This window comes from Gymnodraco acuticeps, unplaced genomic scaffold (genome assembly GCF_902827175.1).
Source record: "Gymnodraco acuticeps unplaced genomic scaffold, fGymAcu1.1, whole genome shotgun sequence".
NCBI classification, from domain to species: Eukaryota; Metazoa; Chordata; class Actinopteri; order Perciformes; family Bathydraconidae; genus Gymnodraco; species Gymnodraco acuticeps.
Genome location: NW_022990341.1, coordinates 2,190,148 through 2,205,267, shown reverse-complemented (window position 1 = coordinate 2,205,267; position 15,120 = coordinate 2,190,148). Strand labels below are relative to the sequence as shown.

Genomic DNA, 15,120 nt, shown 5'->3' with positions numbered 1-15,120 from the left:
TTTCTTCTATTTAACTGTTCTTAAATTAGTACTTTTTGGCAAATATTTAGATTGTGAGGATAAATACTTTTGTCCTACGAACATGAAATAACTCTGTCAAAAAGTGATATAACATGTCATTGACAACAAATGCTGCTACAATAGTCGTTACTTGATTTAGAGCATTTCAGTGTCAGGATTAAGAAGAAATATGGGTGCAGTAGGAGCAGCAAGTGTTCAGTCCTATATTCAGATCTAAATGATAGATAAGTGGGAGAGAAGGGGAGTCGGGGGAGGTGTTGGAGAGAACTGGACCGCATTACTGCAAAAGATTGACTGGAAAACTTTTCCCGGCCTGACAAGAAGTTGGCCTGGCCCACTCGACAAGGAAAACAAGCAGGATCCATCCATCCAGGGCTTTCATTCGCATGCCAAAACATCAGCCCCTCGCCAGCAGTTTCATCATGCGAACATCACATGTGGACAGTGTTTCTATAGCATGACGAGCGCGTTGCCAAGCGGCACAGGAAGACGGAGGATATCTAAATGATGGGGCTATGGGTTTGGAGAAAATATCTCGCTACCTGATGGACTCATTTGCCTGAGGATTGACTGACAAAGTTAATCTAGGTAATAATTTAAAGCGTAGCAGAGGCACGGGACCTTCAGATAATGGCAGAATTTGATCCCCGCCAGGTCTTTATTTGGACTTGATTAGCTCTTTGCTTTTGTGCCAACTTAACAGACTTTAGTAGCTCTGTTTCCTAAGCATACCGTTTCTCCTGACATGCTGAATCAATGCCCTTTCTCGCCTATTGACCCTGATTACTTTCAATGAGCCGTGTACAGACCTCTGACTGGAGTGAATATGTGTGGGTTCATAGTCTGAGGAAACAGTTTTTAATGCTGATCCACATTTGTTTTCCTCTTGTAAGTCTGCATATTGGGTACAAGACTTTAAGAAGCAGAAAATACTTGAATTAGCTATATGTTGCGTTCCCTAACAAGCCCAAATGTTGCAGAAATAGCAGTCACATGTGTCCCTGTCTGAGCGTGTTTCATTCTTTAGCAGAGGTGTAACAAATACTTAGGTACAAATTGAAATACCATGGTCTTAGAATAGTCCATTACAAGTAGAAGTCCTGAATTCAAAATGTAAAATAACTCATTATGCAGAATGGCTCTTTTCACAGTATTATACATTTATAGAATATTATATTATTCTGTTTTGTCACTATTAAATACATATGGGAGATTTTCATGATGGATGTTGTCAATGAGGAGCAAAGTATACTACTGTGTGCTACTGAGTAGATAAGTAGTTTATATGTGATGTTAACACATGATGGTAATTATGTACAAATTAAGAAGTAACTACAAGTGTTTAATAGTTCAGAGAAAAGTACAGTATTTGCCTCGGATAGTGTAGTAGAAGTATAAAGTGGCAGAAAATGTTAATACTCCTGTAAAGTACCTCTAAATATTACTAGAGTACATTACTTGAGTGAAACTACTTAGCTGCGCTTTAGGACAAATGTATATCAAATCCAGCTTTGTGCATTCAGAAATATTGAGAGCTCAGGTAGTTTTTCCGTACATAATGGCAGCCCACTGCTCCTAACACTAGGATGGGTCAAATGCAGAGAACCCGTTTCGTTACTAGTACCTGTACAATGTAATGACAATACAGTTGAATCATCTTCATCATCATCTTTTGGGCCTTGATGGTTCAGAAGCTGGACTGTGAGATTGTGTCGTCCAAGCTGTCCAGACAGCCCGAGTGTCAGAGGCTCATACGGGTACGAACACATTAATATCAACGTCACTCGCCACCCGCTGCCCAGACGGCTCCAGTTTCAGGCGGCATTCAGAGGAAAAGTCGGGTCATGTGCTGAACCTCGGTTTTAATTAGCTAATGGCACCTGTTTCATCTCCTGGTCTGAGCTGATTGCTCACAAAAGACTCCATTTACTCCTGAAAACACACGCCATCTTGGCAGCAGTCCGCGCTCTACAGTATGTCTCACCGTCTGCTGCCAAGGGATTTTGCCACTCTCTTCCAAAAATCAGTCTAGTAAATCTAAATATATAGATTTTTTTTTTGCCGGTTTCACACTTCCATGATACACTTTTTTTCCAACAGGCCTCAACATCCAACTTTCCTTCAACAAGTGGTTTGATTGAGAGTGTCAGCGAGTGTTTTGGTGTTTGCGCGCGTGTGTGTGTGTGTGTGTGTGTGTGTGTATTTGGACAGGGTCCCATTAAGCAGCTAATGCTGGCTGCATTTTATCATTGTGAAATGGGCGAGTGGCTTTCCCTCTAGCATGTGAGTAACGCTAAAGTATGTGAATCTACCCTTTTATGGAAAGATATTCTTTACTTTACTTAAAACATTCTCAACCAGTCACCTACATGGTATGAACCTGGGAGAGTTATTTTGGAACTACAAAAGAAAGTGGCTCCAAATGAATATGCTTCATAATGTCTGCTCACTTGATGAGATATACATCACTATTAAGATCACTTTACTTAAATAACATTTTATAGCCATTCCTTATTAGCCAGGTGCAAAAATATAATTTTAAAATAAGCCTTAATGTTATATCCAACCAAAACTGTTTTTACAACACTCCCTTCGTCATTTACAGTAAATAATCTATCATGTGTGCTTAAATCTGCTGCATTTCTCTTTTTCTTTAAACGTTGAAATCCTAACCACAGACTCAAGTTCCACGCTTTGAATCCTTTATCCCACGACAACACAACCTCCTCCAATAACATTAAAAAGATACCATTGAGCTTAAGAAATACCAAAGAAATACTCCCAAGAAAGAGCTATGCAAACAAACCAAATGAAGTCCCTCTGCCATGTTAACGCTCTGCCCTCTCCTCACAGAGCTTCATGCTTTAGGAGGAGCTCACAGACCATTCTTCAGACGCTTCAAATCCTCTGACAAAGCAGAACAATATCAAAGTCTGGGACCAAGTCAGGGCTACTGCTGCTGGATATATTTTTAATATTTATGCAGACACAGGAAAAAAATGTAATAAACTAAAACAACAAGTGAATTAGGCATGAAACACAACAGGATATTGCAGCGAGATTATGTTGTTTCCTTTTCGGCCGTGTGTCCCTCAGTGCTCTACACAACAGCCCAGGGCAAGCTTTAATTGGCGGTGAAAAAAGAACCAAAACATATTTCCTGAAAAAAGGTTGCAGAAGGTTGTTTTTTAAAGCCACAAACCCAACCATCTACATGTGGAGGGAACCGAGCAGCATTTCTTAAAATATAAGCCACGTACATGTGTGACAGGCTCATGCAGGGGTCGGGATACAACTTGTGATAATGACTTTTTCCTGCCAAGATGCAGCATGAAACAAATGCTGTGCAGCTGTATGAAGGAAAAGAGATACAGTTTATATACATATATATAAAGAGAGAAAGAGAGAGAGATGTGTTGTGTTTGGATGTGAGTGCCCGCTGGACTCTGCTGCTGGAAAGATAATAAAGGGATTAGCTCTGGATTTTCTACAGCATTTCTAAAACAGAATGTCTCATCTGCTTCCTCTGTAGGAATTGCTCAAATTCTTGAATGCCTTTGTCTATTGCGTGGGCAAAAAAAACACAAAAGGCACCAGTGCTAGTGGCCAAAAAGCACACAATCTCAGAGAAAAAGAAATAAGATGGACACAACTAAAATAAACTAACAAGCCCTTAAAAAGGCACACGGTAGGTTTCCTATAGGTAGTACTTACTGAAATCCGTATGGACTATATACAAACACAAACACAGGTATAAATACACACGGAGAGTGTGTATATTTTCTCTGGCCCTCCAAGTTTATCTGCAGAAGTCCCAAAAGAGCATACATTGAATCCCTGCTGATTAGATGTGTTGATTCAAGCTCGCAAACATTTCACATTTCTGTTTCAAATCTGTCAGAAAGAGGAATGTTACGAACCAACGCTCTGTAAAGGGAATCAATACTTCCTATTGTGAGAGTGAATGGAACAATATCCAAGTTGTTACACAAATGCATGGCTGTGAAAATGTGTGTGTTTGAAACCAAGGTGATCGGGAGGTGAGGGTGTGTAGCGGTGTTTCACACAGCCTCATGTCTGCAGACAGAATCCAGTGGCTCGTCCACGCTGAGCCAACTTTTTCCAGAGCTCACATATGGTAAACATCTCCGAAAACACACATAAACACACCGATACACGCACCTTCACAGTGACACAGTCATGCATACACCTTTAGCGTATACACATGCAAACATTCACTCAGTGTCTATTTGCTGTGTGACACCTTAAAAGTCTACAAAGAGCAGCGACAACAACGACAAATGAGGAATGAATATAAAAGACTAATTAAAGCCTTTAATCCAACACACTCCCAAAGCAGACTTAACAGTTGGGGGACCATAATGCAGCAAATTACTTCCAAATGTTTAGTTCACGCTGAGCCAAGGGAGCAGAAACACTGTGACGCAAAGCAGAAAGAACAGTTTGTGTCTTTTTGGCTTAAATCAGCTCAGATGTGCACTATAACAAGTATCAGAATTACTCAGAATCAACATGAATTTCTTATCCAACTCAACAAAAAACTGCCGTTAAATACAAGTTTCTGTTAGAAGACTACAAGGCACTGGTAATTAGAAAAATAAACAAGACCTGGATTGTTTTTCTTTTAAGACAAAAAAAAGCCATGGAGATAAAACAGGTGCTGTAGCAATACGCACTCTGAGTTTTTCCGTGTAATTAGGATTTTGGATGGCTTCCCGAACTTGAAGAGGACCACTTTTGACAGTGGCTTTGGGTGAAGCCGTGAATTGAGCAAGACTAGCTAATGTAACCGACCATCCCTCTGTGGCTGCTTTCTCCAGACTACTGCATTTCTCCTCGTGTTTGGCTTGGAAGCCAACTCACTTAATACTTGTGGGACAGCTAAACATTTAAAGCTCCCATTTAAAAGGATCAAGTGTAGGCATTGTTTGGTTATGTTAACCATATGTGTTGGCTTTTCATCATCTGAATCCTGTCTCAAAAAACAGAGTGCTCGTGAAAATAAACATGGCTTCGCCCTACACAAATTGTGGACTAATTGTGTATTTGGACTAAGTTTTTCTTAAGGTTGGAGGGCTTTTTCCATTTGCTAAGGGACGCGGGGGAGTGACAGCTTGACATTGATGAGTGTTGACTTGTGGAATTGGAGCCTTACCTGTAAAGAATATAACCACAAATCTATTTATACTGACGAGGTAGAGCTGCATTTACCGCAGCTCACATCTTCAGAGGAGAAGAAACCCTCTTTTTTACCTGTTCAACTAAAAATACAAGAATTATAATTATAACTGTTTCTCAACCAAAACAAAATAAATGTTTTTGTTGAAAAGTAATCAGCAGTGAAGCAAGTCCAGTCTTGGTTTTGGACACAATGGACGTGTATCTTGTTGAAGAAAAATCCTCTTGAGGGACTTTGTGAAATATGTGCTTGTGTGTAATTCAGAAAACAGATGGTTGCAATTATATGAAAAACTACACTCATAAGAAAACAATAAATACAACCCAAAACTTTCAAAAAGAAGCAATGATTATTAAAAGTGAGACAGCTGACTATGACGGGATTTTCAACAATACTGGGTGTTGTGAATATGCCGGACCATTGGTGTCTGTCTTTTTATGGGTTCTGGTGAGTGTTGGGTGCATAATATGACAGATTACGATTACTCACCATACACTTGTTGGGTTCTCTCCGGAGTGGACCCTCATGTGAATGAGCAGCTTGTAGCGGGCGTTGAAGGGCTTGTAGCGGCGGATGCAGCCGGCCCAGAAACAGGTGAAGTCCTCTCCTTTGCGCTGGTCGATGTGGACCTTCTCGATGTGCCTCACCAGCTCCTCCTGCTGCTCGTACGCGGCGCTGCAGTCGATCCAGCGACACACCTGCTTATCCACCAGCGCGCCTCCTCCCACTTCTTCCCGCTCCGTGTGAGACCCCGGAGGGCCTCCAGAGGTCGGTTTGAGTCCCAGGGAGGAGGGCGGTGCTGTTTGCTGGCTCTGGTGGTGCAGCAGACCCCCAGGACCGGGCCCCTGGTATTGGTGCAGGTGGTAGGGCGGGGGCATAGCGGGGCGAGAGGGGTGGTGAGGCTGACGTAGCTGCCCGCTGCGACCACTCAAGTGATGGTGGTGATGATAGTGGTGCTGAAAGAGTTCGTCTTCGCTGGGAGAAAAGTCATCCAGGGGCTCCTGTTTGAGGACCGCCCCTGATCTTTGGCCCCCGTCCAGGAGAGTCGCAGCTTCAGGCCCTGAATGCAACATCCCGGACATCAGGGCCCCACTCATCAGTAGCCCCAACCCGTCCGATCCTCCCCCTCCTCCTCCTCCCCCGGCTGCTCCTCCAGCCCCACGGCCCTGCAGCATGGAGCCCCGCTCCTCACACGGCCCCTGGCTCTGCCCCTGCTCCTGCTCCACTGATGACACTGAAGAGGAGGATGATGATGAGGAGGAGGAGGAGGAGGAGGAGGAGGAGAGGGACAGCAGGCAGGTGGCAGGTGATGATAGCTGACAGCTCTCCTGTAGCGTGTGCTGCTGGGGGCTGCCGTGAGGTGGGGGCCTCAGGGGGGCTTCCCGGGAGCAGGAGTTAGAGGGTGGGGATGTAGAGGAGGAGGAGGAGGAGGAGGAGGAGGAAGAGGAGGAGAAGCCGGCACTGCTGGGCGAGAGGTTTGAGCGGAAACCGTTGACGCAAGCCACCATCGACATCTGGGAGGAGGAGCAGATGATGGCGGTGATATTGATCTCCTCGGGAGTCGATGGGGACGATGAGGCAGCGACGCTAGCGGCCGCGGCGGCGGCAGAGGACTGTGAGGCGAAAGACAGGCAGCGTCTCCTCAGACTGCTAGCACTGAGCAGCCGCGCTGAATGACGGGAGGCAGACGGGGACAAAGCCAACGGGGAGGAGCCATCTTCATTATTAAACGGATGCACTGCGTTCTCGGACACAGCACTACCTACTGTGCACACGCCACTAGCGCTGGTATTAACATGTGGCGCTCCAACTAGCTCGTCCCTCGTCATCCCCAAGACTTGGCCTCCGCTACAGTTCTGAAACCCGGCCTGAGACGAGCTGTGGACCCCGGTGTTGGAGATCTTGTAGCCCATTGAGTTCTCTTGTTTGATTGGGTAAGGGAGAGAGGAGCGGGCCCTGTTGGCGGTGCCGCAGTCTGATCCCGGTGAGGCCCCCGGCAGGGTCCTCTGGAAGGCAGAGCAGGATCTGTAAGGAGAAAACGCACAAAGAGGAATATGAGCGCTGCTAGCTAACAGGCTGATGACAGACACTGGCTAGATCATCCTTCCCACCAGAAAAACATTCAGAGTGTATCCACTTGCTTACCAACCTCCTCATACAATCATTCTCTTAGTTTACAATAAAATAATATAACAAGTCCCACTGACCGGAAAATAGTTTAACTCATTCATCGTAAGGGATCAAACATTAGCCTTGTGTAGCAGGTGACATAAGGTGATGAGGATGTATCCACCGCTCTTGATCCAGTGTTTTTATGAATAAATGAAACAGGATCCCGGGGTAGTGAGAGGATATGAATGGGCATTTATGACTAAGAATAGAGAGAGGGGGAGGGATGGATGGCTACTGAGAGCGAGAGGCCACTGGCTAGTGTGTCCATCTGACAGGCTTTGATGACACAAAGGGGTTAAACCCAACCCAACATTGGGGATAAATAGAGAGTCACCTGTTTTGGTGGCATAATTGCGGCCTATGAAGGGTCACCGTTTACAATACTGTGTATTATGGTGGGAATCTTTGCCCCGCTGAATGGGGAACCCAGGTCATATTTCCCCATGCGTTGCTGTGATCTCCTACATAATCATTCCTGTCAGTTGGCTCATTATGGATTTTGTCCAAAGCCCCTGAGTGATGTGAGAAGAGCTCTCTTTTCTCCGGGCTGTCTCATGAAGGAATCGTCTTTGTCCCTTCCCCTGAGCACGCTGGGGGGAAAACAGAGCTAACGCTAGCTAGGATTGGAGAAAGCCACTGGCAGACTTTGTCATCGTTGTTGTTAATAAAGCCTTGACACTCCCCCTCTCTCTTTCTATTCAGGAGCACCATTTCCTGTTTGGCTATAGGGAAAATATTGAGACAAAATATGAGAGATAAGAATGGCTGTCAGATGAGGAGGGGGAAAAAGGGACATAACCCATAACAGGGAGCTTCGATGGAAATTATTTCTGACTTGACCAACAGTAGTCAAAGACTGCACAACATAAGAAACACATTAGTGTAACATAAATGTTGTACTTTGGACCCCATCGGTGTGTTTTATGAGGCTGGGCAAAGCTTTGCAGCTACATATGCGTGCATCTGGTTTACAATAGCAAAAATAATGAGAAGCACACTCTACCTGCATCATGTTAGTAATTCTACACCAAACAGGAAACACTCAAAAGAAAATAATTTAACAACAGCAATGATAGTGACAGTTTACCTGGTGTCTTGGTGAGGGCCGTCCTGCAGAATGAGGTCGGGTGTAGGTCTGTCACAGTGGAGGCTCTGGGTATAAAGCCCCCCTAAATGACCCCCCACCAGCAGGCTCTGCCCACATCGCATCAGGGTGCCCTCAGCGTCACCCAGCTCCGTGTCCAAATCCTTCTCTGAGCAGTACGCACCATTCACTGAAAGAGAAGCAGAGGAAATATCACTAAATGAGGTCCAAATGTAAAGTTTTACTATTTACATTACTTGCCATTTTCAGAACTTTTATGTATTTTGATTGTATACATTTTATACATTTACAAGGCAGGGGATAACTTAACCTTCTTCCTAAATAGTTCCCACTTTAGTTTGAATGGTGGTGTGTCAGTTCAGCAGGATTACTACACAGATGTGGAAATGAATGTAAAACCATCTCTAGATCTTGACAAGTTGTTGTAATCATAAAGCAAAATGCTATATTGTTCAGGTTATTAAGTATTGTACCTGTGACTAAAGGCCGTGTGCCTTTGCAGAGACACTATGACTTGTAAGTTGTAATGCCCATGTGTTAATGATAAACTGAGGCAATTATTTATCTAATACATTTTACGGTTGTTCATAATGTTTTGTAAAAAGATAGTTCATTGAATGAGCCTTTTCTTTTTTAAATGTATTTTTCTGCACTTACTGTATACCAAGGGAACTATTTTGAGTTGTCGTGAATTAAAAGTTTGACACCCCTGGTCTAAATCCTCGATTTGTGAAGCTTAGCAGGGATCCAATGTGACTTTCATTTAAAAAAAACTGGCTCGGACACAGTGATGTGCTGACTGCCCTGGAACAATCATCCGTTTACATTGGGAGCCACGCCATCACAGACATGTTGAAATCCTATTAGATATGAATATTCTCCAGAGGAATAATTATTGGCTGCCACAAGCGTAGTATTGTGTGATTTATGGAGAGCACTTTGGCAAAGTCAAAGTAGTGACAGTAAGAATAACGTCCGAGAGATTTATTGCCAAATATTATTGCTGGAGTAATTGTATTCCAAATGGTGGTGCGTCCATTTCGGAAAAATAAACAAACTCAAATGAATGTGCCTGGCAGATTCAGACAGTAAAAGTGTTACTGTGTTCATAATTTAAATGACATGCTGTCAGCAAACCACCAGTTGTTTTAATTATATGTAATCAAGATGGTGACCTCATTGGTTAAATGTATTAAATGTATTTAATTGGTCAATGATTGATTTAGTAAAACAAACTAATCTAGAAGTGCTAAGTCAAGGGTAAATGAACTGATGTTTGAAGATGTTTCAACCTTTAATTCAAAAGGCTTCTTGAGTAATTCATAAGTTTAAAAAAAAGGAGGAATCTTTGAAATATAATGAACTTGTTTGATGGAGAAATGCATGGGTACATAAATGTGTTAATACATTTAAAACCGCTGCATTCACTCTTTCAAATATATATTTTTTCATTCTTAAGCCCCATATAACTAACTGCATTTTTAGGATTTCTCTTTACTTCATTCAACCTGACGGTTTGAGAAGAAATGAAGGCTTCTTGAACGGGACCAAAAACTGAATAAAAGTAGGAAAGAGAGAGATGAAAGTGAGCGATAGGAGGGCCTGGATGTATGAGGAAATATTTGTGAAAGGTAAGGCGATATCCCCGCACACTCTTGTGTAGGCGGCCACACGTCCCCTGCTCCAACCTCTCTAACTCAATTTCTCAAATTCAATTTCCCCCTAATGATGTTATTGACAACGTTATCACACACTATGAATAAATATAATAATAATAGAGTCACCTAAGTGCCCAGTATGTGAGAGATAACATTAAAAAAGGTACTATAAGGGAATGAGAAGGATATAGGGGTAAACCTGAACTAAAACTGAATTGAAGTCAGCTAAAATAAGTGTTTGGGCTACAGATAAAAGTAGGGAAAACATGCAACAACATAACAAAGGGAAAGATATTACAACATGAGTAAGAGATGGAGAGGGCGAGTAAACAGTAGAACGGGGGGGGGGGGAGAAGTGTTGTGGAATATGGGAAAAAGGTTACAATGACGATCAAAAGAAAAGAGAAAACAAGGGAACTTTGTGAGCCATGTTATCCACAGTTTAGGGAACATCTTTTGACATATCCCTCCTACAGTGGATGTATCCTTAGTCTCCACTGCATTTATGTTGTCACGGGTCACCGCGGAAACACAATGAAGTTGAGAAAAGGCAAGGCGAACTACGCAAACATTGGAGTATCGCCGGGGGACCGTAGAAACAACGCTGGCTTCACTCAAAGCCGTTAACAGAAGGCAAGATGGGGTCTGTTTTCAAGCAATACAAACCGTTTTATTTATCAAATTCTGGATTGTTCAATCAATCAATGTTTATTTATATAGCCCAATATCACAAATGTTACATTTGTCTCAGTGGACTTCACAGTGTGTACAGAATATCAGTATGACAATACGACACCCTCTGTCCTTAGACCCTCACATCGTACAAGGAAAAACTTCCGGAGAAAACCCACAGTTTAAAAGGAAAAATGGGAGAAACCTCAGGGAGAGCAACAGAGGAGGGATCCCTCTCCCAGGACGGACAGATGTGCAATAGATGCCGTGTAAATTGAAAAGATAATACATTTGCAACATAGGATTGTTCTGTCTTTTTTTTATTTATTTTTTTTATCTGCTTTTTGGCTGCGAGTATATATCTGTTTCTGTATGAGAGTTTCAAGGCCTGTCGATGTGAAGCCAAGTGTTTCCCTGCCTCAAGCCAGGAGTAATTTAATCGGGAATACCAGAAGTAACATGAGTCAGCATGGAGATGACTAACATCATCACAGAGATCTCTTAATTTGGTCGTGACAGTCGACATGCATGCAAACAAAAACACAAACAACTAAATAAAAACATAATCATCATAAAGCCCTGAACAGCCTAGCAGTCATTTAATGAAGCCTTGACTGAATGCACATGCTCTCTCACACACACAGTCACCACCATATAAAAACACAGACCCACACCAGGCAACCCGGTAAATATAACAGGAATTATGAGACAATGCTCTCTCAAAGCGCTGTTTCACAATAGAGGAGATGGAAGCCAGGAAAAGTCAACACCATGTAAATGTGTTAGACATAGAGAGAAGACAGGGATGATCCCAGAACATCAATTACCTGGCTAGGGATTCTTTTACTAAAGACAGAATAATACATCCATTGTTTTCCAGCACGATTGTTTTCGAAAATATCACTTGAGTCTTTACGGCTAGAAATCATAATCATAAGGTTTCACTGAGCTTTTTTTTGTAGTAAATGCTACACTTGGTATTCAGGCTGGCTATTGAACCGCAATTCTTTTGGTACCAACATCAGCAATTTGGTGAAAGCTGTCAAATAGTTGGCTTTTTAACAAAGATGTTGCTGCTTGAACATGAACATAAACCTTTTACATCTTGTATAAAAGGTATTTAATTCAATTTTATAACAGGTTTTGTAGAAAAAATATTTGTAGAAAATCCAGAAGATTACATTCTGAATTCTGATGAAAAAAGTTGGAAATCTGAGATAAAAGGCGGAATCTTTTATCAGAATTCTGATTTTAAACTTATAAATAAACTAATAATTCTGACTTTTTCTCCTAAATCTGACTTTTTCTTAGAATTCCAGCTTTTTTCTCAGGATTCTGACTTTAATCTGAGAACCTAAATTTGAAAAAAAATGATATGTATCATTACATTACATTACATTTAGCTGACGCTTTTATCCAAAGCGACTTACAATAAGTGCGTTCGACCAACAAAATACAAACTTGAAGAAAACAGAATCATATAAGTACATCAGGTTTCATAGAGCAAAAACATTTCAAGTGCTACTCAACTGGCTTTAGATAAGCCAGTCCTTTATTAGTATATAAGTGCTTTGTTAATAGTTCTATCGCTCGAAGTGGAGTCGAAAGAGATGAGTTTTCAGTCTGCGCCGGAAGGTGTGTAAGCTTTCTGCTGTCCTGATGTCAATGGGGAGCTCATTCCACCATCTTGGAGCCAGGATAGCAAACCCACGTGTTTTTGCTGATGGGAACTTGGGTCCCCTTCGCAGCGAGGGTGCAGCAAGCCGTTTGGTTGATGCAGAGCGGAGTGCACGTGCTGGGGTGTACGGTTTAACCATGTCCTGGATGTAGGAAGGGCCAGATCCATTCGCAGCATGGTACGAAAGTACCATTGTCTTGAAGTGGATTCTGTCATCACTAATACTATGGTGCACATGCGTTTAGAGAACATTTACGTTTGGAAATCGTTGATAGTTAGTTAGTGGTAGTTAAACTGCATTTATATCAGCTAAGACCTTGACATTAATCAATAACTTGTTTTTTGAAACATTTCAGAAATAAGCTGTTAACAACACTGACATATTATCGCTTTGAAGTCGTTGCCCAAACTCTTGCCTATTAAAACTTCTACGTAGCATCTCCTACAAGCATCTGACTTTCACACGTTTGAATTACATCTAGAAGTCTGTGTGACATTTTGTGTGGAAATCTTCCACTGCCTTGGAGAGGTACAATAAAATACATAACAGGCCTTCACGTACTCTTTCAATTTAAACAGGTAGTACTTTTTTTTTTTAAAAGGCCTGTGCTACCATGTCCAACATTCATGTGAACCGTTACATCTTGTTGTGAAAGCTACACTGGACTTAAGTATTTCCATCCTAAAGACAGGACATTAAAGTCAGTATGTAAAATGCGTGTTAAAGTCTTACTGCACAAAGTTAGAGCTCCAGTGATTTAGAGCTTTGCTACATCAACAGTATCAGTCATGCTCTGGTTGGAGAAACAGGCTCCTCAACATATGTTGGCTTGGATGGAACCCAACAGTAAATTCAGTTTATATTGAATGGTAATTTAACGTAAAACATTTCATTCTGCGTTAGAGCCGAGTTTGATCAGGAGGTGGAGAGAACATCGGGTCTGAGGTAAATGTAAGATATCCAACAGAGCAGTGACAGGAGTGTGTGTGTGTGTGTGTGTGTGTGTGTGTGTGTGTGTGTGTGTGTGTGTGTGTGTGTGGTGTGTGTGTGTGTGTGTGTGTGTGTGTGTGTGTGTGTGTGTGTGTGTGTGTGTGTGTGTGTGGCCACCGACACCATCCACTATCATGAATACAATTAAATAAAAAAGGCGAACACAATACAGCTTGGAAATATTGATATCTCTGCTCAGGGCTTTTAAAACGGAATATTTCAGAAGAAAAAAGTCAGGTAGTGACTACAAACTTCATATAGGAAAATAGTCGACGTTTTAAAGACCAAGGGAGGACATAGTGCCACTGGAACACATTTGTTATGTACATGGCTGTCAAATAATGACGTAAGAGTAAGATTTTCCCAGAAATGTAAACATTTAAAAACCACACTATTTATTTTTACTGTTTTGTCGTAGTAGACGAAAATATGAAATTACTGGCGGCTAAATATGTCTTCTCCTGCCATAATATCAGGAAACATAAGTAGAAAAAAAACACATGTCATGTATGGGTACGATATGTAAAATGTAGCTTATGAATATATATTTATACAAGCATAATATGCTCAACACGTACTAAAAATGTTACTTGTAGAGTTTATGTTTATTACCTTCAATTATATCATAATTTTTCTATGATATCATCTATGAATGGACTTGCAATACCAATAAAACAAATTGAAGTTACAATTGTAAAAGTACAAGTGAGTGAGAGAGGGAGCGAGAGCTTGTGGGTGGTCGGTTGCAGCTGTGTGCTCATCATACTTTACATTCCTTTGGCTCTGGATTCACATTTTTTTCCCATGTTTTGTTCTGGGAAAACTTGAGCTGTTAAGAAACATCACCTTTTGTTAATCAACTGAAAAAGAAATGTGTTGGTTGTGGTTTTGAACCACTAGTCACTCTGGAGCAATGTTTCTATGAGTCTTCATGCACATGCACAAGCTCAAGTCCGACACGAAACACATTCCTACAACGGTTTGACGCTTTTTCACTGATCCACAGTTGGAGGCAGTAAAAGCTAAAAAGCAGAACAAGGCTCCCATTAAGTAGGGCTGCAAGAAAATATCAATACACTTGAGTATCGCAACATTATGTTTCGACATCGAATCTCAAAAACACTGCATTTTTCAAATCAAATCAAATCAAGTTTTATTTATATAGCACATTTATAAACGATTTTTGGTCGAGCCAAAGTGCTGTACATAAAATAAAAATAGCCTACAGTAGAGACACTTTACAGCAAATACAACAGCACAGATTGTTCAGAATATCAGTATGAGAAAAAACGACACCCTCTATCCTTAGACCCTCACATCGTACAAGGAAAAACTTCCGGAGAAAACCCACAGTTTAAAGGGAACATGGGAGAAACCTCAGGGAGAGCAACAGAGGAGGGATCCCTCTCTCAGGACGGACAGACGTGCAATAGATGCCGTGTGTAAATCGAAGAGATAATACATTTTACAGCATATAGACCGAATGTTAGGAAATGCATGTGTCTGTAATAAGAAGATGAATCCACGAGGATGTCAGCTACAATCCTGTGGAAGCCATCAGGGAAGCAGCATGACGAGACCCAAGGCAGGACCGCAGAGACAGGTTCAGCCAAGACCCGAACG

General features: G+C 41.8%; 1 protein-coding gene across 1 annotated transcript in view; it reads right to left on the bottom strand.

Annotated features, from left to right (window-relative positions):
• Positions 1-15,120, bottom strand: part of LOC117550922 (zinc finger protein GLIS1) — an 83,303-nt gene that overhangs the window by 36,596 nt on the left and 31,587 nt on the right. The window contains exons 4-6 of the mRNA XM_034223521.1: positions 8,481-8,667; positions 5,716-7,246; positions 4,619-4,624 (exon numbers count right to left, since the gene is read on the bottom strand). Coding sequence (XP_034079412.1) covers positions 4,619-4,624; positions 5,716-7,246; positions 8,481-8,667 — 1,724 coding nt within the window. The remainder of the gene's footprint in view (positions 1-4,618; positions 4,625-5,715; positions 7,247-8,480; positions 8,668-15,120) is intronic.